This window comes from Lotus japonicus, chromosome 3, assembly GCF_012489685.1.
Source record: "Lotus japonicus ecotype B-129 chromosome 3, LjGifu_v1.2".
In the NCBI taxonomy this organism is placed as follows: Eukaryota; Viridiplantae; Streptophyta; class Magnoliopsida; order Fabales; family Fabaceae; genus Lotus; species Lotus japonicus.
This window is the reverse complement of record NC_080043.1, coordinates 77096018-77119232: the sequence shown is the minus strand read 5'-3', so window position 1 is coordinate 77119232 and position 23215 is coordinate 77096018. Positions and strand designations below refer to the sequence as shown.

Here is a 23215-nt window from a genome sequence, read left to right as displayed (position 1 = left end):
ATTAAAATAATATTATTAAACTTTTTTTACAGGAAAAAGAAGTTTAATTAAAAATTATTTTGAAGAATATCCGAGAGAATACAAGATTGAAAGATGAAATATAATTTAATCAGGTTTCATCCTATGAGTCAAAGAATACTTAGCAAGAATATGCCTAGTGTTGTTCGCTTCTCTATAAAAATGCACAAATTAAACTCAATGGAGGTAAAAAGAGGGATGACTCTGGATTTCCATGACAATTGCACCCAATTCCCAAATAAGAGTTGCTCACAATTGGATTGAGAAGCTCCTTAATGACCTTTTCACAATCTAATTCAACAATGACAAGGCTTGGGTGTATGTCCATGCAAGAATTTCTCTTTAAAGATATAAGAAAGAGATAGATACATTTTTTAACATGACACTTTTATATAAAGTTTTCACATGAATGATTATTTTAATCGGTTTTTTAAATATCAGACAGTAAACTAGATACAAATTCTGAGTTGTGCTTATATAGTTTACATTTAGGTTATAGAGCATAAATCAGCTATTTTATTTTGTTAAATGACAATTACTAACCTAACCTATTAGCCAAACAAGTTAATCAAAATTGCACTTCAATAATCATACAAAAACATGTTACAAGTGGTGCAAATATAGGATAGATGTTCCACCATTGTACAAAATTTCCCAGCAGTGTATACATAGGATATAAGTAGTGTTAATAATGAAACTGTCTTGTATTGGCCATCAACGCTGCCTCCAATAGACACTATAATACACATGAAACCTTGAAACCCAAAATTTCAATGGAAATACGCATAATTCACGGCCGAAAGGAGAGTTATCTTTCCCCTTTTCCTCATCTGACCTCCAACAAATAACTTTGTTTAGATTAGAAACCAGAGATAAATAAGGCTTCACTGCAGCACTTTGAGATGTGAGTTGTACAAAGCCTTGAAAGAATTGTACACAAATACAGGATATCATTTTTCATGAACCAGAGGAGAATACACAGGGAACCACATGTTGTGTCGGACGTACTCCACAGTCTCCTCCTGTAACATAACAACCACCACCAGTTGGCAGTGGCAGAATATTATCGTGTGAGAAAGATGGGGCATGTCATTCGGAAATATTGTCAATACATTTTACACAGAAAGCATATAAAATCATTGCGGCTCAAAATAGGGATGTATTAAAAATTATAGATTAGAACCAAATATTGACAATTTCTTTTCTTCTTTTTTTGACAACTAAATATTGACAATTTCACTGAGACCTAATATATACTTTAACCTATGTCTAAATGAGTAAACAAACATTTTGATCCCTTATTAATATGGAGTTAGTCTCTGAAGGATGGAATTTTCATTTTCATCCCTGAAAGATAAAAGGCTCTGATTGAGTTCTGAAAGATGAAAAATGATAACAATTTAGTCCCAGAAGATTAAAAAGAAAATTCCACGGATGAAAATGACATTTTTTAGAGAGCGTGTTTGGATTTCAGATGTTTCTTCTCAATCCAAGTTGATGATTTTTGGATTTCAATTTTCACTATTTCCAAAGCATTGAAAGTGGAAGCAAGAATTTTCTTCACTGGGGTTAGAAGTCCATTCAATTTGAAAACTACTAACTCCATATACTTCAGAACCTTAATGACTATGCTTAGAAATATCAAAATAATGTATAATATGAAAGTTTTCCATACTTTTGACATGTGTGCAAGTTCTCTGGGCCCCACATCATCACGTCCGTCTGCCAGATCTTCTTCAACTGCAGCTCGAAGCACTGCAGCCCCAACCTCAGCTGTAACTTCTCGTATGCTGCAACACACAAAGTAGCGTAAATAAGAGAAACACATTATACTAAAGAATTAGCTTATTGACAAACAAACAAATCAACAAACCATTTCTTTCGGAAAGTTGAATATACATCTTTTAAACAATATTTGAAGCTTTTAAATTTAGGAAATGACTGAACATCTCTGACAAGAGATAACTTCATCAACATACTGATATTTGTTATCAAACTCAGCATCTAAGTGCAAGACACCATTCATATATAACCAAGTTTTAAGTTCGTAAAAAAATTGCACTTCATTTGCTCTTGTAAAGGACAACAAGAAAAGCAGAACTGCGAAAAAAACAAAAATCAAAAGATCTCAAGGGTAAAAAGAAATATTACCTATCAATTGATGGATACAGAATTCCTTTTAAGATATCATCCTCAACCATGTATGAAGCAAGGCTGTTAGAACAACAGTATGTAAAGATGCAATTTAATGAAATGGTTATGGAATTGGTAACTCAAGTCCAGGTTTAAAAAAAATTAAGTAACAAAATTTTCATCATATAACTTGCAGAAGAAATGCAGTGGAGATAGAAGCTACCCTAAAACCTGTGGCGAGTGCGCTCTAGAACCAAAAAAACTAGTACTAAAAACGTACAAATTTTAACATATAACTTGCAGAAGAAACGCATTGAACATAAGAAGTATCCAAAAACCTACTGCTAATGACTACCATGTGTAGAGTTATCAAGTTGTTGACAACTGTAGCAGTGAAAAATACTATCAGCATACAGGCACATGTATTTCAGGGCAAGAAAATAACTGCCTAAAAATAGGACCAACATATAGCTTTTGGTAAATAAAAAGAAACATTTGTCCAAATTAACATCATACCATTCGGAAGCTGCCTGCAACATACCATCTGTTATAAGACGTGCACCTGAAAGAAGAGTTCCTAAACCAATTCTGAAATGAAAAGGTTAAAAAAGAAGTTACAAAATAAATTCAATTGATAGGTATAATTCACGAAAGATATATGCCAAGAAGACATGCCCTACCCTGGGAAAAGGTACATGTTGTTTGCTTGATTTACATGGCCAACTTTTCCATTACCTGCACAAAATTTTAATTGCAGATTCAAGAGCTGAGGAAAATCTGAGAAATACTAGATTCTTCCAAACCAATGAAAGACATATTACCAAGATCCACATTTTCAAAAGGGCTTCCACTTGCAAACACTATATTTTCCCCAGCATGTCTAAAAGCATCAATAGCAGTGCACTCAGCTGTCCCCCCATAACACATAAAATGTCAAAACGAAAAGACATAAAAAATTATTAAGAAATTGTGAGTGCTTAATGAGTACAAACAAACCATTCATGGTGGGATTAGACATGGCAAAGATTGCAGGTTTTGTTGAAACAGATTCTCTCATTGCCTTAAGCACCTGAGCCGAATCTCAACCGTTAAATTAAGAATCTTAATAGCGTAAAAGTTCACAGTACCCAAAGCTATCAAAGAGACATGATAGAAGCACGATTGTAGAAGGCAATTACCTCCTCATTGAAAATACCACCAACACCAGACAAACCAACAAGCACATGTGGTTTAACCTTCTTAACCTAAAGATCAATAGGTTTGACAAATAAAGGATGGTGTGAATTAGTATCATGCATAAATCTTTAAAATTAACATCACGAAAGTGAAATTGTTTAGTTAATTAAAATTAAAATAATTATTTTCAACATTAAAAGAGCATTAGCCTTAAGCAAACAAAGTATTCCTCAATAATTGAATCCTGTAAAATTTACCACATCAATTATACTAGAACCCTCAGAAAGCCCCTCTATATCTCTTGGATTTTTAGCAAATGGGGCTGCAGCTGGAGCCAGATTGCTCCTTTCGGTTGTGACAAGACCCTGCATACAAAGATAGCATTGTTGACTTAATTTAACAAGAAAATATACATAAATAATTGAATAAAACTATAACAGCATCAAAAAACTGAATGGACATAATTATTTATTTCTTTTATAGGTCAACAACATTAGGTATAAAAATAAATCAAGACAAAGAGTATTATGAAGATAAATGATGTTTGGATTACATGTTCAGTCAAAAATCACAATTGACCTAGTCATTATATTTTAGATATGAAAGCCAACAGTCCAGCACAATTAAGGTTTTCAATTGCAAAAGGACTAACAATGCTAGCGAAGTTTGTAAAAGCATACATCTTTATCAATCAAAAAGAATTGACTTTTGGCGGCTAATTCACTGCACCCACACATCTTTGCCACTGCTTGGATGGCCATTTTTAGAACTCCAAGTCCTGCACTGCAATCCAGGCCAAAAGATTGAGACACAAAATAGTTATAACAAGGTGTGTGATAGAATAACAATCAACAAAAGAAAATGAACACTCAATATTATGTCCATCACAATCAGTTTGCCAAGTACCTCCCAGCTCCAACCACAACAATCTTTTGGTTCACAAAATCAGACAGCGGTCGACCTTGGGCTCTTACAGTTCCCAATAATCCAGCGAGTGCAACACCAGCAGTGCCCTGTAGAGCATGAAGTAAAGTTTCAGTGGCTCCTCCAATAGCACACTGCATTAAATAACACCTCGGACATTTTCTTCATTAACAATAACTTAATATCACTCTCACCTGTATATCATCATTAAACATGCAGAACCTTTTCTGATACCGTTCCAGGGTTTCGAAAGCCCATTTCATTTGGAAATCCTCAAACTGATAAAATTAGCACAACAATCTAGTTAGAAGATAAAATCTAAAGTGAACATTGAGAGTAACATGTGCTAGAATAAATACAAACCTGCACATATCACCAGGGAAAGGAGAAAAAAACAAACAAACCTGCACAATGGCCTTGGGCCAACGAGAATAAACAGCTTCCATGAATTCATCCACAATTGATAGATACTCTTCACCTTCCAACCTTGGTTGTCTAAGTCCTAAATCTGTCACGTGGAAACAACACCAGATAAGCCAATACCTTTGAGGATATCAACTAAGATAAATAAGCTTGCTAGCTTTCAATATGATATTTGCATTTTCAGAATAAAATTACAAATCAAGGATAAAGTAATCAAGAATGTGTAAAAAAAATCAATAAAAAATATACAATATACTGCAGCAATTCAAATCTAAAGTAACATGTTAGAGCAGGCAGGGGCTATGGCCACTGAAAGCTCAAGCTTGAAAAGTTCAAATGCTTGAACTTATTAACAGTCTAAAAAATTTATTCTAAGTGACTTTGGCAATTTCTTCTATGGTAACTGTTATAAACTTCCAGATAAGCTTTGCACAGAGCTTAAATATTTAGCAAGGAAGTTTTCATGGAGCAGCAACTCAAGATTTAGGGACATAGCCAGGGTGAGATGAGCAGAGACTCAAACGTATAAAGCAAGGTGGTTAATTCTAAAGAGTAACAATGGTAGCTAAGAAAGGAATGAGTGAATCGGTCCTAATCCTTCTTAATTGTTTGGAATCTTAAAGCCTTGATACTTAATTTTCAAAGCCACAATCCACAGTTTATTAATCATGTCCAGTGTTTTAGATATGGGAACTTAATGCCATTTGTGGTGCTAAATAAAAATAAAATTTTGCTTTGGCCCATCCAACATAATTTTTTTGGGTCCATCCTTGGTCCCTACTCCCTAATAAATGAAACGATAACACAAATAACAGCTCTAAATAAATAAACAAAAGGTTTAAAAGAACAGAGCTGCAACTCACAAAGTCGGTCTTGAAGTAGCTTTTGATTGTTGGTGCCAACATCTAGCATGACTGGAAGTATCTGCCAGGTTGGAAAAACAACATATGGTGAGTTAACAAGTGTTACTGCTTCATGTATCAAGTGGTAGTTAACAAAAGAAACCTAATTGACATATTATTCCGCATTAATGATCTTTGGTCGCTTGAAATTGGAAAACATCAGACTGAAAAAGTAAAAGACAGTTAAAAAGAAGCATACTCTTCGTGGATTGATACCAGCAGCAGCAACATATACATCAAGTTTTCCTATGGGTATTCCAATTCCCTGAACTCCAAGATCACCTAAGCCAAGAATTCTACTTCCATCTGTCAACACAATCATGTCTACCTGCAACAGAGCACAAGAAGATGAAAACCTAACATAACAAACGGAAATACAAGCCAATTTTGCACTTAATGAACCAAAAAGCACCAATGTAATAGCAGGGTAAACACAGTCAGAGATGTGCGACCTGAATCATTTCACTAAAGGAGAAAAAAATCTACATAGGTATCAATTTTATCTACGGTACATATTTTGACAGCATAAAAGAATCTCCCTTTCTAGAAGAAATAAGAGTAAAAATATTCCAACCTCCTGTGAGTTTTCCTTAATTTTCACAAACCTCCCCTCAAAGGTAGAAACCTAGACAAACCTTCCTTAAGAAGGAATGTTTGAGAAAATTTATTAAATTATAAGAAAATATTACAAATCTGAGCCAACTGAATTTCTGTTCATCACTAAAGGGCAGAAATTTACAAAACTCAGCAATAGAATTAGAGGATTCAAATAAGTGATCCAATAGTTCAAAAGTTCATAATCTTGAATAATACTACTGTGTAGGGAATAGGGATTAGAAGGGAAGAGTGAAGGGAAAAAGCTATTTCCAATTTCAATAAGAAACTTACAATGCAGCATTTACTGAAATTAATGCAATACCTCTTGAGCTGGCCAGTTATATATCATGGACATCATCTCTCCTTTATCTTTGGCGCTAAAATACATTCCACGCGGACGTCTAAATAATCCTGAATAATTTTGACATACTAATCCAACTGTGGGAGTATATATTATTGGAGCAAACTCTTTTATATTATCAATAAGAACCTGAAGAGAAATAAAAGACACAGAATCACATAACAAAATTCGATAATGCACTTACATGAACAAGCAAATTTAGTTAAAAAAAGAAAAGAAAATAGAAAGTAAGCAAACTTCATCGTCAAACTCACTCTGTAGTACAAAGTTTCATTCCTGTCATGCAGTCTATTTAAGATTCTCCATTTTGCTAAGGAAACAACTTTTTCTGGTTGACACTGAGTATTCTTCTCTAAAGATCGGTATGAATTCACTGAGAATAAATAAGGCGATCAAACATTACTGAAGAATAAAACTAAAAATCGATAAAAAGCACAAACCCAGTAACACTAGGAAAGCGCATAATACAGCTTTCAGAAGATAGGCAAAACACAACTAAACCAGATGCATATAATATCAGAAGAGTAAGCCTCGAACTTACTGAAGCGATCATATTGCTGCTCGAATGATATGACACGAGGAGGAAGAAGACCACGAAGCCCCAATCTATCCCTTTCAGTTAAAGGGAACCCAGTATCCTGCATTCCAAGAATTTCAAAGCAAAAAACAAAACAAAAAAATTGAGATGTTAAGGATCCTGAAGAATGGCTGTGAAAAAAGTGTTATTCATGAGACATGTGACCAATTTAACATCATACAATACAATAGATTATGTAAAACAAAACGCCAATTTTTCATCTGTCTCTCTATAAATTAGCACCAATTTATTTTCATATAACCATCATATGCACATTAACTACCACCAAGAGTAAAATGACTCCATAAGTGACCTACACTTGGGACTCGGTTTCACATCAAATCAAACAAAAACCAAATCAGAAAATGAAAAGTCATCAAATCAAAATCGCACCCCAAAAATTAGGAGAAACCGAGCAAAAGTTGAATTAAATTCGAAAAACTTGAATACTAGTAGAAGAGAGAAAGAGGGAGGATTTGAAAACCTTGTTGAACCAGGGATCGTGGAGGATGTCGGCACCGCGCTTGTGAACAATGCAGGGACCAGGAATCGCGACGGAGAAGCGGCGAGATCGGGCGGCGAAGTTGGAGGCGGAAGCGAATCGTGCGAGTTTCCACATTCTCACAAGTATAAACTGAAATTGAACTATAGGTATTACTATGCTATGCTTTATTTTGTTTGTTTTGTGTGGTAACGAACCACCGCATTTTCCTGAGAAAATTCAAGTGTGTGGAAAAGCGGTAGCTTTTAGAGCAGCGTCGTGCAGAATTTATAGTGTGATAGAGAGAGGTTGTGGTGGTTCAGTTGATACTGCCCGATGGGGATGGGGATGGGGATGGGGATGGGGATGCGGGTGAAGGACAAGCTGCCCCAAATATACGGGCAGCCAAGGTTTGGGTGGATTATTTAATTATTATCATAGGTATATATATTTGACTTCAGGCTCAAAGGTCAATTTCGGAATTAAATCACCATGACTATTCTTCTAACCAACTACAAGAACACACTTGTTTAGGTCTGATAATGTTAGGTCTTATAAAATAAGATGATAAAAGTTGAATACTAAACAGTATTTGGTCTTAACTTATCATATAGCTTGAAATTGGTACAATTATATATGAAGTGGGTGGTGGTGGTGGTGGAAAAGTGGTGGTGGTAGAGATGGTGATGATGGTGGTGATAGTGGAGGTGGTAGTTGTGGCAATAGGGGTGGTGGCAGAAGTGGTAACGATGGCGGAAGAGTTGTGGTGGTGGTAATGGCGGCGATGTCGATGGCGATGGTGATGGCGATGACAATGGAGGATGGTGGAGGGGATTGTGAGGGGTGATGAAGTTGATTGTGGTAGTGGTGATGAAGGCGGTGACAGTGGTGTAGAGCAGTGGTGGCGACAACAGCGGTGGTACTGGCGAAGGGTAGTGGTTGTGGACATAGGGGTGGCGGCAGTAGACGTGGTTGTGGTGGTGGTGTCGTAGGCGTCGGTGGTGGCGATGATGATAGTGGAGTTGGTGGTGATGGTGGCAGTAGCGGTGGCGACAATGGTGGAGATGGCAATGACGACAACCTTAATGGTGGTAGTGATGGAGGGTTGTGATGGTGGTGGTGATTGTGGTAGTGGAATAAAAAAATTCAAATTGCTTGTACGTCATAATCTTATACGGCTTTATCCATCATCCATAAAGTAGATTAAATAACTCATCATTTTTAATTTATAAGAGTGGATTAATGGATACGCTTATACAATACAAAGTTAGCACTAAATAATGGATAAACTTACAATGTATTGTATAAGTTTATACCATCATATCTAATATGACGTACCAAACGAGCCCTTTGACTTTTAAAAAAGTTTGATTAACTAAATAGGTTGCGTTTGAGCAGTAAAAAAACTCATTGTAGAGCCTTGAATTCGAAGATCTTAGCACTGACTAAGTAGAATAAGTTGTAATATTGACTATCTCATTTGTAATTCTAAATATTGAATTGAGCATGTTGTAGTATTGTTTTTATTCATAAATTAAGGTACAACACAGTTTAACATTCCAACTTATAGTCACTTTAACTGTGTTTGATACTTTCTTTCGGATAATCTCAGTTCTTAGGCGTTTGTTTTGTATGGTCGAACACACTTCAATATGGGTATGTGTCTCACTTTAAAGTGCGAAACGGGCGAACTTTAAATTGTGTAGCAGACGCACTTTGAAAATGCATGACAGACGCACTATAAAAGTGCGGGCGGAAAAATATTTAAGGATATTTTCGAGTTTTACAAATTTAAGGGTACATAAATAAGTTTTGGAGTGGCACCAATAACAACTCCTTAATATGAATACCGGAAAAATATAACCACAAGTCTCATAAAAAATTACTATTATTGCCATGTAATGGTTTACTAATTAAAGGCGAAGCTCTAATGGCTGTTCTAATACTCTCTTTGTTCTTATAATTAAGTCACTTTTATCTAATTTTCTATGATTAAGAAAAGTAGTTAGTCTTAATAAATTTGTAAAAAAAATTATTAACTTTCATAAATTACCCATATTTAAAAACTTAGAAATTCAAAAAAATTACCTCTCTCCACTTTAATTTTCTGCTTAATTTCTCATGAATTTATTTCTTGAAGTTCAATTTTTTTAAAAAATCTTACTGTTTTTTTCGTATTAAATATGAGTGTAAATTTTGGAAAAATATTTAATGTTTCCTAACTATTAAAAAATAACATATTTAGAAGAATTTAATGGTAATGCACCGTTAGTGTAAACATTTTTTACATAGACATCTAATGATGGGTCGCCATATCAGAAAACAAGTTTTAAATTTAATTAAAATTAAAAGGAACATAAATGTTTTTGAATATGTGACATTCAATTATTTGACGTCTGTGTAAAAATAATTTACACTAATAATGCATAATCGTTAAACTCTATTTAGAAATAAAAAAGTTTCACAAAATGTGATTTATAATAAGAAATAAATGAAGTGTATAATAATGTCTAGCTATTTATATCATCATCTAGTATAGAAAGCAAAGTCATAGTCCAATTTGTACCTATCTTTTGGTTTTACTATGTGCTCAAGTGTATTGTTTAATCAATAGCGATTAGTGAACAGCACAACAATGCACGACATCAAACATCTATTTTGGTACAACTTATAACCCACACAAAAGTGGTCAATTAAAAAAAACATTTCCATTTAGCGGTAGTTAAGTCCACCACAAAAGTGGTGTTTTTCTTAGTCCAATTTTTATCTTCCTTTCGGTTTACTATGTGCACAAGTGTATTGTTTAATCAACAGTGATTTCGACAAAAAAAAAATCAATAGTGATTAGTGAACCGAAACATCAAAAACATCTCTTTCGTGACAACTTTTAACGTCCGCAAAAGTGGTCAATTAAAATAAAATCTTTCCATTTAGCGGCAGTTGAAGTCCACCACAAAAGTGATGTGTTTTTTGTCCAGACTATTATGTTGTCGACCAAATTTTATTTTTGTTTTTATTTCTAAGCAATGAAATGAAGAATATGCCATTTCCACCTTTGATAGCCCACAATTAACTTCTTTTCTAGAATTTGTCAGTTGTGACCTAATACAGATTTTTTCACCCCCAGAAAATAGCATCAACGATTTTTCACTTCATTGAAATGTGTGAGAGAACATTTCCTCTCTTTATGTTAGTGGTGGCCGCCTAAAATAAGCGTGGAAATCTGTTACTGAAAAACGAATACAGAAAACGCATAAAATAGGTTCTGCATAACATGTTTAATAATAGAAAATTCTTGTTATTGGAATACATTCGAGTCCTATGATGCTGTTTTTAAGTGCCGGTCAAATTGTGTTCATACAATGAAATAAATTCCTTTTCTTCTTCTTGTTAAAAAGCATTGAACAGAACGTTCTGCTTCTAATCAAGAATTTCTGAATTTGATTCCATCAGATCAGTGGATGGAAATCGTTTGATCCTTATTCTATACGTTAGAATCAAATCTGCAAATTTCATTATCTCATGACTTTTAGCTCATTCAATCTACGGGCGTCATTGCTTTTTATTTTCCTAGGTAGCAAAATAAAATCTGCATGCTTTATGAAATGTTTTATGTTCAAAAGAAGTACTAAAAAAAAGGTTAAGGGTCATATTAGTATCTGGGTTTGTAAAAGTGTTTGATTTTGGCGGCTTAGCAAAAAAATACTATCAGTGGCGGTTTTTTTTACAGTTACTGCCGGTTTTTTGACTGAGGGACCAAAATCAAACGTTTTTACAAACACAGGGACTAATATGACCCTTAACCCTAAAAAAATAACTGCAAACTTGGGTTGGTAGTGGCACAACTGCTCTCATCTCCCTATAAATTGAGAGTTCGAAACCTCAGTATCTAGTAAAATCACAGTTAGTGTCTCATCAGGGAGATCCCTCGACGCTCATACTTAGGAGTGTGTCTCTGTTAGTCTCATCAGCATGTCATCATGTGAAGTAGTCTGGAAGTGTTTTCTCTTCGTTCTACCATAAATTTTAAATATTACTCTCTACATTCCGAAATGGTTGTTGCTTAAGATTATGTATACAGTTTAAGAGCTCGCTAATTAATGTGTAATTTGACTAAAACACTCTTATTTGAAGTTGAGTTATATCAAAAAGAAAGAATGATAGTTATTAGTTAAGTAATTGGTGAGGTTAATGGTCAAATTAGTCCCTGAGTTTCTAAGAGAATTTGATTTTAATCTATCGGAGAAAAAATGACGTTTAGTGGCAGTAAAAAACCGTCAATAATGGTAAAAATGACTGTCACTAAATGTTATTTTTTCTTAGAGAGATTAAATCAAACGCGCTTACGAACTCAGGGACTAATTTGACCATTAACCCTAATTGGTGAGAATTACGATAGATAAAAATAAAGGGTGGTAGGTGAGAGATATAATGAAGATATAAATAAAAAAATGTAATAGATAGTCATGAATTTCTAAAACAACAATCATTTTGGAAATTATGCGAAAAACTAAAATAACAACCGTTTGGAATGAAGGGAGTAACATCTTCATCTCGAACATCATCTTCCGTACAAATTAAAAGCAACAAGGATAAGACTCACAACAAAAAGAAATGTGTTCTTCAAGAAATAGAACTTCAAGCATCTCTGATCTTTACATGGTGGATGTAGATTAAATGCTTCGGTGATGATAACGTTGTCAACGATAGAGATTAGCAAAGTAGGGTGGGTGACTGTTGTGTTCCTACAACATGCACTACACGCTTAAGGTCATCTTCTTCTGTGGTGTTCCTAGAAATGAACGTTTGTGTGTTTAAGCAACGTGAAGTGTTATCCTTTTTTATGTATATGTTTCCATTGTTTTTTCACTTTGGTGGTATCTCTTTTCTTTTCTATAATCATTATTGATGAAAAATACAATTGATTACCAAATGAAATAAGTAGGTCCATTATGCTACTCAATTTCGGCTTATTAGAAATAACACCTGAAAGTCATCCACTATATCCAACTCCAATTGATCAGATCACATTTTCATGCATCTCAGTTTGAATGTGAGCTAACAAGTTAAATATAACATCATTGATCATTTGATTGAAAACAAGCCAGTTCAATGTACATTTAGAGCTAAAGCAAAATTAAATAAGACTTTTTTTTCGTCTTTTTGGATATAAAATCAAATTTCTATAAATTAAACCCTGAATGTAGGGATATATGATTTATTCACATTTTTTTAGCTGCATAACTTAGCACAACTTAGCACTTTGTTTATTAGACATCTGACTAACATAATTTCAAATATTTTACATTTTCTAAAATATTTTTAATTAAATTAAATCAATCATAAATTTTTGAATTGCTTTCTTCCATAACTATTAATTCAAAATCATAAAGCTATATTTGATTACCTATCAAATTAATAGACATAAATAATGGAATATTTTCATATACATAATTCACTTTATAATTTAAAAAGTTTTTTTCATAATTTATAGTGAATGAAACACACTAGTCACTCATAATATTAAGGATTTAGAAAAAAACATTTGAAAAGCACGACGCTCGTATTTAATCAGCATTTGTCCTCAAATGATAGCTCAAATGATAAGAGCTAAGACACATGGGTTAGGTGTGGGAGGTTCAGGGATAATCCCTGGAGAGTGCATTTTGTCTTCCAGATGTACCCAAAAAAAATCAGCACTTACTAGTCAAAGTAATTTCAACATTTACAATTAAAAGAATAATATAGAGCAAAATTTCACTACTCAGGTAGCATTGAAGACTCATTCACCAAAAAAATGTGCCGGATTCACCTAAAAAAAAGACTCATCCCTCTCAATATAAAGGTTCTTTTAGCCATTGTGAGACATGGATTTCCATTTAAGGTTCTTTTAGCCACTTCTAACTGGAATGCAAATACAATTCTCGATGCAGCAAAATGTCACAGCGGGTCAATGTTTCTCTAGAAACACTGCATTCTTCAAGCATGAATATTACGTGAGAACTATCAAGGATGACAGTGGGGTTCCAATAATATAAACTTAACCAATCATACCCCTACTATTTAACATCGGACTATATTGTCATACATATCAAAGTGAGAAACAACAGTGCTGTCCTGAAAAATCAGCCACTTGTAACATTTTTTTGTGTTAAATTTTACCTGTCTCAGTTGTATGTAAAATTATTCGTCCTCCTGCTTTTGGTCTCTCTTCTGCTTTCTACGCTCATCACGCAAACCTGGAACAACACATACCAGGATTTTACCAGCTAGAAGCACAAATATTACTCAGCAAAATAACTAGATAAACAATAAGGAAGACAGATATATTAAGGCTAAAACATTACGTCTCTTCTCGTCTTTTCTTTTTCTTTTTAAATTCTGCATATTTCTCTGTTTTCCTGCCAAATCTTTGGCATCCATGCGCACCTGTGAAGAAAAAGGAGCAAAAGAAAGAACAAAAAACATAAGTTCAATCGAAGTTAGCTGATTATTACCCTTTTACTAAACAGAAGTTAGCACTTCTGCCACAATAGGTTAGATTCTACTTTTTCAAATATCGAGTTTAACTTTGATCAACTATCAACATAAAGTTGGTATATGCAATCATCAAGTAGTATGCTACCAAAAAAAGGGAAGCCTTGTGCTATAAAGCTCCTGTGATGGTGGAATCTCCGGAAAGGTAGGCTATATTGTGGGCAGCCTTACTTTGCATTTGCACAAGACTGATTTCATGATTCATCACATGGCAGCAACTCCGACTATTGTGTCATGAGTCCCCTCTAATAATAAACTCCGACATGACTAAAAAAGTTTGATCTCTCACGATGATTGTTAAGCTATTTTTTCTTGATTTGATGATATTGGGGAGAAAAATTACATCAACAGATGATCAAAATTTAATCAAATAGTATATGTAATATAGTTATCATGTCTCCTAGTTATTCTTGCCAATAAACATCAGCCAAGAGCATTTTCCATCCAAGGATATCAAATGATAGGCCGCATGAACAAAGGGATGGGGGAAAAGAAACAGAAGCAAAATACAATTTTTGCCAATGCTCCTTTGATGTTGCATATTTGAGTTTCCAAAAATATACAAAAAGAAAAACAATCCTTAATTCATTCATCAAGCAGGCAAATCTCTGATCTTCCTCATCCTTAATTTTATTCAAAAAGCAATAACAAATTTCCAAAATATGAAAAAAAAAACGGTGAAACATTCTACCTCTTCACCACCACTTCGAAGTGCCTGAAGTGCTTCCACACAATCTTGACCAATCACAACCAATTTCCCCTTTTTGCCTGGTCCTGAACCCTGGTGATCACTTAGTTTTTGCCTTGCTAATTGTTGCAAATGTCCCTGCATGAGAGGTGTGATACCAGCCTGCAGAGAGAGCACTACATTTCAGTTTTGTCTAAAACCTTCCAGGTAAAAGTTGAAAGGAAAAGAAACAATGAAAAAGCATGTTCCTGACAATATTCATCTATACAGTTTTAAAACATTAAAGCGTGGTATTATCATCTAGACATTATTATCAGTAAGCATGGCTCATGGGAACAAATTTTCAATTCTCTTGTAGTACTGAAACTACCTCTCTCACAAATTGAGTTTTTTCTTTAAAATGTTCAAATAACCATACAAGTCATTGTTATAAGGGGTATAGTATCAACCTGTGAATGGCGGCCGTAACTATAATGGTCCTAAAAGGTAGTAAATTTACATGTATGATACTAAATGAAGTATGAAAAATAATATCAATATTCAATAGTTTCATTGAAAATTATATTCGTTCTGATAGTAAGGGTACTGAAATTTTAAGACTGAGACTGAGGCATTGTCCAGCATAAAAATGCAATGGTGTAGAAATATTGAGCTAATCAAGGTTCTATATAGAGCTAAAATATGGGTTAGGAAAATAATTAATGATCCATTAACTGAAGACTAGCCATACGTGACACATTCAGGTGTGGCAGGTCCATTTCCAGTCCAAAAAGGGAACATCATCCCAACAGACAACCTAACCATAGATCTGATGGATCTGAGAGGCTGATCCATTAGCCTACAAACCAGCCAAGCCAAACAGCAGAAGTAACGGCCTACAATTAGGAATGAATTTGTGGAAGACCTGCTTTAAGGTAGTTATGATTACAAAATAACTACTGGGAATTATTTATTAGGAGTATATGTGATAGTCGGGTGTTTGATTATGTATTCTATACTGCGTGGACAGTAAATACTCTGCAGGAGACTTTGTTTGTGGGACATTAAGTATATTGCTGAACTGTGTGTGGTTTGAGTTGAGTAATATAATTAACTATTCAGTTTATCCATAGGGCTGTGCTACTTAAAAAGAACAACATTAAAAAGTAAAATTATACTATTGTAAGTTGCAACAACTAACAATGACTATGCTTGGTCAAAAGATATGACAAATGCAGTAAACAGTAAGTGTCAGAGCGAAAGCAAATCAAAGTAAGAATAATACCCCTGCTAAATATCGATGTGAAAATGTTTTTGATTGTAAAGGACGTGAAATCAGCATATTGAGCTCCTGCAATTTGTAAAATTTGAGAATTAAATAAGTTGGAACAATGAAAAAAAATAGAGGCTGTCATTTCAAGTTTTAAAACAAGGAGTATCAAACCTCCTGCAATTTCTTCAAATGTCTAGAGCTAGCTTTGGTTTCCTTATATTTGTTAACTTGTTCCTCCTCACTGTCATAATTTTCTGTAACTAATTCCACTGAGTTGGCATTCCGGTCAAACCAGTTTTTTTCAGCCTTCTCCTAAAATAAGAAAAATAGAATTCACACATAGAAGTACACATCTGGTTAGAAATAGTTGAAGCCTAACAAGGAAATATATACACAAGATAATGTAACAAATGAACAATCATTGATATATCTTTAAAATCTCAAGGAGCTTAACAATGAATAGAGACTGTTGAAAAGGAAGTAATAAAGCAAAACAGAAATTTAACACTCTAACATGAAAAGCGAAGTCAAACAACAAGAAACCATTCCAAATATACATGAAAATGACAAAACCTTAACTTGATTCAGCTAAGTACCTAACACAAGTTGCATGAATAAAGTCTAAAAGCTTATCAGTATGAATTTAGGTGATTCTATTACCTGGGAACCCTTCCTCGTTATCTTGTCTATTTGACGTGCAAGAGACAATCGTTTCAGAACCTCTGGCATGTATGAGTTCTCTGAAGGAAACCTTCGAAAGGCATCCTGTATATACAAACGAAGCAATCAGAAATGTAAATTGAATATTCTGGTCTAGATGAAACAGCAAGTATTGCTGACTCATTCCAAGTAAAAGATATTATGTTGTTTATTAAATTTTCTTAAAACATAGAAGAGGTGTTCAAAATAAACCTTTGAAAATGACTTGCACAATGAAGCAAATTTTGCTGTATCTCTCGGTGAGATTAAAGCAATGCTACAACCTTCAGCAGAAGCTCTTGCTGTTCTACCACTTCTATGTACATAAACCTAAAAAAAGAAACAAGATTCAGATGTAATATATATGAATATATGGATGAAAGAAGCAAGGTACTGGCTTACCTCTGCTGAATGTGGAAGCTGATAGTGGACAACCGTTTTAACACCAGGAATATCAAGACCCCTTGCAGCAACATCGGTAGCAACAAGTATGCCATTTTCCTTTTCCCGGAAACGGTCCATGGCCTGCATTAAACAAGTCGGGAACAACAACAAAAATGTGAGAGAAATAGAATGCAATTTTAAATATGATAAGAATGTTACTAAGTAATAAGATAATTTTAATCAAAATTTCAAGAATCTGACCCAATGCCCTATGGAAGAAGTAGGGGTGTGCATAATTTAGTTTTCCAGAATGTTGGATAAAAAAAAGATAAACGTGCAGATTTTGGATAAAAAAGAGAGAGATGCAGGGAGAAAGTGAAACACAGGGGGAGAGATAAACAGAGAGACAGAGAGGGGGGTTGGGTTTAGTTCACAAAGGAGAAGATATTTTGATATGGGTACTCAAATTTGAGAACCGGCTTTAAAAGATGGATACCCGAAATAGGATTTACAATATAAATTGGATCCTATTCCTACGTATAACCGGTTACAAAAACTGGTTATTTTAATTTTGGTTTGAACAAGGTTACCGATTGGTTCTATAAAACTGGATCTTTTGAACAGAACTAGGAAGGAGAGACAAAGTTGGCCGATATGATGCTCATGTGTGACAATATAGTATATACAGTAAATTCAGTAACTCATTTCATATTAGCATTTATCATGATACACCTTTCAATAAGGAGAAAATATTAGGCAAGATACAGTAGCGGAGAATTAGTTAAGCATAAGAAATCCTGAAAGAAGAGTTTGGACCCTGGATTCTTCTAGTTTGTGTTCTTAACTTATTGCCTTAATTACCACAGATAACTTTAAGGTGAATTGACATGGAAATCCAAAGCATAACTTTCTAAGAATTCATTTTGTTCTCGCGATGGCATGGTATATGCTGAATATGAATTCAAAAGCATAACTTAATAAGTTATTGCAGATGCAACATTCAACTAGTAACCAACAAAATTTTTGTATACTACTGAAGAAGGAAAGGGCTAGGGATCGAAATATTGAAGTTTAATAGGATATGTTATTGAAATAGATATTATATCCATCCATTAGAATATATTTTATGTTATTAGGAGTACCAATTATTAGGATATATTTTCTGTTATTAAATAGATATTATATCTATTATTTCTGTTATTAGGAAATAGCATAGTGAAGTTAGAATAGTTATAAATAGGGGAGTCTTCATTAGATTAAGATTATGATTTGAGTTTTAGATTTGTAAAAGGGCTTCACCCTTGGAAGGGATTCTCCCTTGAAAGAAGGTTCTCCTTCATGTGAATCCATTAGAATTGTTTTTCGAACCCCTCTCTCTTCCTCTCTTTTCTCTTCTTGTTTGATTCCCAGTTTATATATACAAAAATAGCAAAAAATACTCCTTTCTCGTTCACCTTGTGGTTGCTGTTAGGGTTTTTCTCAAATCCTAACAGAAAGTGATACATGATGACTCACAGGTGAACTATATTATACTATAGACCTTTTAGCAGTAGCACAGCCAAGAAAACGAAAGTTGCAACGAAGCAAGCCAAGGATTGGAGCTAAGTACACAAACCTTTAAACGTGCTCGTTGCTGCATTTGGGCATGAAGAGTCCACACATTGATACCAAGAATGCGCAATACGGAAGAAATATGACGCAGAGCTGCGATTGACGTACAGAAAACTATTGTACGGCCTTTTCCATGGACAGTCAGAATATAATACACATAGGCATCTTTATTTTCTTCCGTGCATCTGCATTTCATAACAATAATAACAAATCATTATTCTTGCCACATCAAACAAAAAATTCATATCATATTACATAATGATTTTATCGTGGATAATGAGTTTAGATTGACAAAATTATAAAAAGAGCAACAAAGGAGCGTCTTGTAAATTTAGCAAGACTGTTCAACAATAGTAAGGGTAAAAAAATAATAGAGCACCAAATTCAAACAATAATTTCGGTAAAAAAATATAAGTATTTAATGAAACTTGAGTTTTACAGTTGAGATATGATTTTACATACTCAATAAATGATTCCTCAAGCTTAGCTGCTAATATTGATGGATTGGTAAGATCGATAATTGCAGCATTGGGTCTCATTCCAGCTCGCTCAGAAAGAGTTTCAATAGAATTCAATCCATCTGTCAATGATTGCTTCTGCTTTTTTTGTGTACCATGCTTTAGCTTCTTGCGAAAGTCAGCAGACAGGGCAACAGTTGCTGAAAAAACAAGAGTTTGCCTTTTCTTTTTTTGGTAGCTAGAAACTGTAACACAATTTTCTGCATTTTGAGAATTATCTTCAGTGGATATATTGGACATGGGAAGCATGTCAATTATAGATTGCAGCTCCTTGAAATGACCATTTTGTACCATTCGATCAGCCTCATCAAGCACAAAGAAAGACAATGAATGTAGCTGTAAACAAGAAGGTCAATATTACTATACATCAGTTTAACCCTTGGTAATTATCTAATGGATTATAATTCATTAGAACAAATATTTAATCCTAAAATTTATATATTTTGCTACACTCAAACTTCATAATGCAAAGAGTTAGAAATACCTCGACTAGATGCTTTTCTCCGGATGACATAAGTTCCCATAACCTCCCTGGAGTCCCGACCACAATCTCAGGTTTTGATCTTAAAAGTCTCTCCTGTTTTTCTGCTAAAATCCCTCCAACTATAGGGGTCACCCTAACATTAATATACTTGGCTACTGCTTTCAGATGATCAGTGACCTGGAAAAGCAATTACAGAACCAAATAATAAAATTGAGCACTTCTATCATCAGTGATTTCTGTTGGATCCCAGAAAACACAACATCAACTACAAAATTTTCAAATTATATTTCAACTAATGAGACTCCAAAGGTTTACAGGTCAGTACAACAAATTTCTAATTTTAACAAAAGGTCTAATCAGATAGTTGGATTCCATGACAGCTGAATTTAACATGGCATGAGTGCAGCAGTGCCGGTGAACAGAATTCAGAATACCACATGCAATATTGGTTTATGCAGGTATAGCATACCTGGCTCTATTCTGATAGAGCTCAAAAAGAAAAACAGAAATTATTCTATTAGTAGAATGAGTAACACTCAGTAAGATACTGATTGCACCTCCCCAGAGCCTCAGCTCCTACTACAGATGTTCCTCTTCTAGAGAAAAACCTCTACTATTACTATGAATGTTCACACCCTCCTCTCTCTCCTCACTCCCCCCTGTATGCTCCCCTGCTAACAGAATACTCTCCTTTTCTAACTAACTAACGTGCTAGCAGGTTTCTTTTTCTTCCTAGAATATAACTTCCAGACAGTGGGCCTCTTTGTGCCACGGTCAAGCAACTGACCCTCAACAAATTCTGCAGGTCTATCATATTCTATCATAACCTAGGTGTTTGTCATGAGTTAGTTAGATATGGTTAGAGTCTTATATTAGTCAATTACAATCTGTGATATCAATTAGAATAGCGTGCTATTGACACCAGTAAATTATTTTCAGTGCTGAAAATTTTCACTGTGAGCACTTATGTCAGTTTTCAAACAGACGTTAATGTCTCAGTTTGTACCCAAATACCATTTTTACATAACAGATTTTTCAAATGGCCCAAATTTTAATTTGACTTGGAAAATCTTCCACCATTACTTCATGTTTTTGCTTAATGTCCAACACATTATTCTTTGACTGAAACCAGATTCCATAGAGTATTAGAGTACACATACAGGAGGCTCAAGTCTGGTAACAAAAACCTAGGAGATTCATTACCGGCTTAGACAATCCCATCCAAGTTACCCCCTCTGATGGACAAGAATAGTGCCCAAATTAAACCATATAGGACCTGTGACTACTTAAAATAAACACGTATCATAAAAGTTCACACTTCCCACCTTTTGTGAACATGATTTTAACAATCAAGCAACTGACAATTATGCAAATAAGAAGAAAGCATTGACGAGTACCTGAAGTGCAAGTTCTCTAGTAGGCGCAATAATAAGACTCCTCAAAAGACCGGTAGGAGCATACTTTTCAGCTTTTTCACCCTTTTCTTCTTCGATCTTTCCGGCCTTCTCTCTCTCCTCCAAAATGCGTTGCAAAATTGGCAAACCAAACGCAAGTGTTTTACCAGACCCTGTCTCTGCAGCCCCAATAACATCCTGTCAAATGAACACATAAGAATTCTCAATAAAGCAAGTCTTACTGTTCAAAACATCAAAGTTCCCTGAAGAAGGACTTCAAACAAACCTTCCCTTGATGAGCAGCTGCTGGAATACAAGCTTTCTGTATTGGTGTTGGTTCCTTGAAGCCAAGCTTGTATATTGCTTTCATTAGAAGAGGATGAAGCCTCAACTCATTCCATCCATAAAATTCAGTCTCATCAATGCTCTCTTCCCCAACATCACCCTTCACATCAGCATCTAAACCTATAAGAAGATATGGACATTAGTGGACTCTGTCTTCCTCATCTTCAATTACCAACTTTATAAAAACAATCAAAAAACCAGAAACCACTCTTTTAACATGAATTTGTTCATTTAAAATTAAACAAGTAATCACCCCTCACCAGTATCCGGCTGCGGCTCGAGTTTCTGGTTTTCTTTCGCAGCCTTGTTTTTATTCTTCTTCTTCTTCTTTTTCTTCACCTCAGTCTTCACTTCCTCATCCTTCACGATTTCTCCATCGGTTTCCACTTCCGGCACATCGTCGCTACTACGAGCACCATCAACCCCATCATGCTTCTGTTTCTTCAACTTTTTGCCCTGCTTAGGCACCACCTGCTTCTTGTTGTCATCTCCTCCAGGTTTATGAATATCCATTCCATAATCAGCCTCATCAATCTCCTCAAGTGAAAGAAAACCTACCCAAAAATAAAGCAGCTCAATGTAAAATTCAAAACCCCATATAAGGATACCAATCCAAAGAAAACAGAATCTTCAGATAATAACAACTATATAACTGCTTAATTCTCAAGTTTATCTCATACAAACCCTAATTTCTTTAAACATTCACGCATGACACACAAAATCTACATTTACATGATTATACGTTCCAGAACGCAGAGAATGCAGATTTGCTAGATGATGCAGGTTGGGAAGTGAAGAGAGAAGGGGTGAGAGGAAGGAACCTACCTCCTTCGAGTTCATTGGAGCCAATGAAGAGGGAAAAGGGATCGTTGTCATCATCTTGTTGAGGGAAAGTGGGGTTCCATGAGAGTGAGTTGAGACGCTCGAGCTCAGGGTCGCCGGAAGCTAGGGTTCGAGACTTCCTCTTGGCCTTTCTCTGAGAAGAGGGTGTCGCTGCCGCTACTGCTTCTTCCATGGCGGACGAAGAAGGAGGAGAAAACTTGTGCAGAGTGAACAGAGGAGAATGAAGTTGCACTTTCAGGTTGAACCGGTTATATTGGGCCTTGGCCCAACCACACAAATTCATAAGATGGCGGTTATTTCTTTTTTAACAAAAACAAAATAATATAAGATGACAATTTTTTACCAAAGAAAAAGGGATGAAGCATAAAAAAAAAAATGAGTTAGTGAGTTAGTGTACCCGCGTGTTGCGCGGGCAGATACAATTGAGGTAATTGCAGTGAAATCACTCATGATTGCGAATTGTATCTTTTTCCTAGTTTTCTAATGGAAAGAGATCAGCCCCAACAACTAAAATAAATTCTAACATTTACAATAAACTGTAGTTTCGCTTGCGATATTTATGATGATAATGATTATTGTTAAGAAGAAAGTTTCGCAGGGAGTATAAGAATAAAGATTCCTGCGCTAGGAAACCTAATCATCAACTCAATTGACTTCTCTGTAAAGAATTCTATTGACAATATAGCAAGAAGACCAGGAACTCCCACAACTTTGTTACACATATATATAGACAACTGGCAAGCCCATGATCCCATCATCAACAATGATTTTAGTGGCAAATTGAAATCAGTCCTAGAAAATGAAGCTCCATTAAAATCATCAAATTCAACATTAGTTACCTGAGTACGTATCAGAGGCGCATTCTCAT

General features: G+C 34.8%; 2 protein-coding genes across 4 annotated transcripts; both read right to left on the bottom strand.

The window, feature by feature from the left end:
• Nucleotides 1-582: 582 nt before the first annotated feature.
• Nucleotides 583-7966, bottom strand: LOC130746056 (NAD-dependent malic enzyme 2, mitochondrial). The gene is made up of 19 exons (XM_057598567.1): nucleotides 7596-7966; nucleotides 7076-7172; nucleotides 6789-6907; nucleotides 6496-6663; nucleotides 5776-5904; nucleotides 5538-5598; nucleotides 4656-4759; nucleotides 4446-4529; nucleotides 4234-4340; nucleotides 4008-4110; nucleotides 3585-3692; nucleotides 3330-3395; nucleotides 3148-3220; nucleotides 2973-3059; nucleotides 2832-2886; nucleotides 2668-2739; nucleotides 2170-2232; nucleotides 1694-1808; nucleotides 583-1040 (listed from the first exon to the last, which is right to left on the bottom strand). Exons 1-19 carry the CDS (start codon nucleotides 7728-7730, stop codon nucleotides 969-971), a joined length of 1818 nt encoding a protein of 605 aa, XP_057454550.1. The 5' UTR covers nucleotides 7731-7966; the 3' UTR covers nucleotides 583-968.
• Nucleotides 7967-13272: 5306 nt separating this feature from the next.
• On the bottom strand, nucleotides 13273-22576 carry LOC130746055 (DEAD-box ATP-dependent RNA helicase 13). 3 transcript variants are annotated; one of them, XM_057598566.1, is made up of 16 exons: nucleotides 22330-22576; nucleotides 21765-22058; nucleotides 21446-21624; nucleotides 21163-21357; nucleotides 19766-19942; nucleotides 19226-19617; nucleotides 18768-18948; nucleotides 17171-17293; nucleotides 16982-17098; nucleotides 16730-16834; nucleotides 16241-16381; nucleotides 16082-16147; nucleotides 14821-14979; nucleotides 13940-14021; nucleotides 13755-13831; nucleotides 13273-13569 (listed from the first exon to the last, which is right to left on the bottom strand). In XM_057598566.1, exons 1-15 carry the CDS (start codon nucleotides 22517-22519, stop codon nucleotides 13776-13778), a joined length of 2457 nt encoding a protein of 818 aa, XP_057454549.1. In that variant the 5' UTR covers nucleotides 22520-22576; the 3' UTR covers nucleotides 13273-13569; nucleotides 13755-13775. The 3 variants fall into 3 exon arrangements, with proteins under 3 accessions (XP_057454549.1, XP_057454548.1, XP_057454547.1); XM_057598565.1 differs by having other exon boundaries at nucleotides 13273-13562; XM_057598564.1 differs by having other exon boundaries at nucleotides 13273-13831.
• Nucleotides 22577-23215: the final 639 nt, after the last annotated feature.

What these genes read in the sequence shown, in the direction of transcription:
- LOC130746055 (XM_057598564.1), bottom strand. Translation starts at nt 22,519, where the DNA reads ATGGAAGAAGCAGTAGCGGCAGCGACACCCTCTTCTCAGAGAAAGGCC. An exon ending in CTCCAATGAACTCGAAGGAG is followed by an intron (nt 22,059 to 22,329) that starts GTAGGTTCCTTC and finishes ATTTTTGGGTAG; the next exon opens with GTTTTCTTTCACTTGAGGAG. An exon ending in CGAGCCGCAGCCGGATACTG is followed by an intron (nt 21,625 to 21,764) that starts GTGAGGGGTGAT and finishes ATCTTCTTATAG; the next exon opens with GTTTAGATGCTGATGTGAAG.
- LOC130746056 (XM_057598567.1), bottom strand. Translation starts at nt 7,730, where the DNA reads ATGTGGAAACTCGCACGATTCGCTTCCGCCTCCAACTTCGCCGCCCGA. An exon ending in GTGGTATTTTCAATGAGGAG is followed by an intron (nt 3,221 to 3,329) that starts GTAATTGCCTTC and finishes GATTCGGCTCAG; the next exon opens with GTGCTTAAGGCAATGAGAGA. An exon ending in TTGCAGGCAGCTTCCGAATG is followed by an intron (nt 2,233 to 2,667) that starts GTATGATGTTAA and finishes TTGTTCTAACAG; the next exon opens with CCTTGCTTCATACATGGTTG.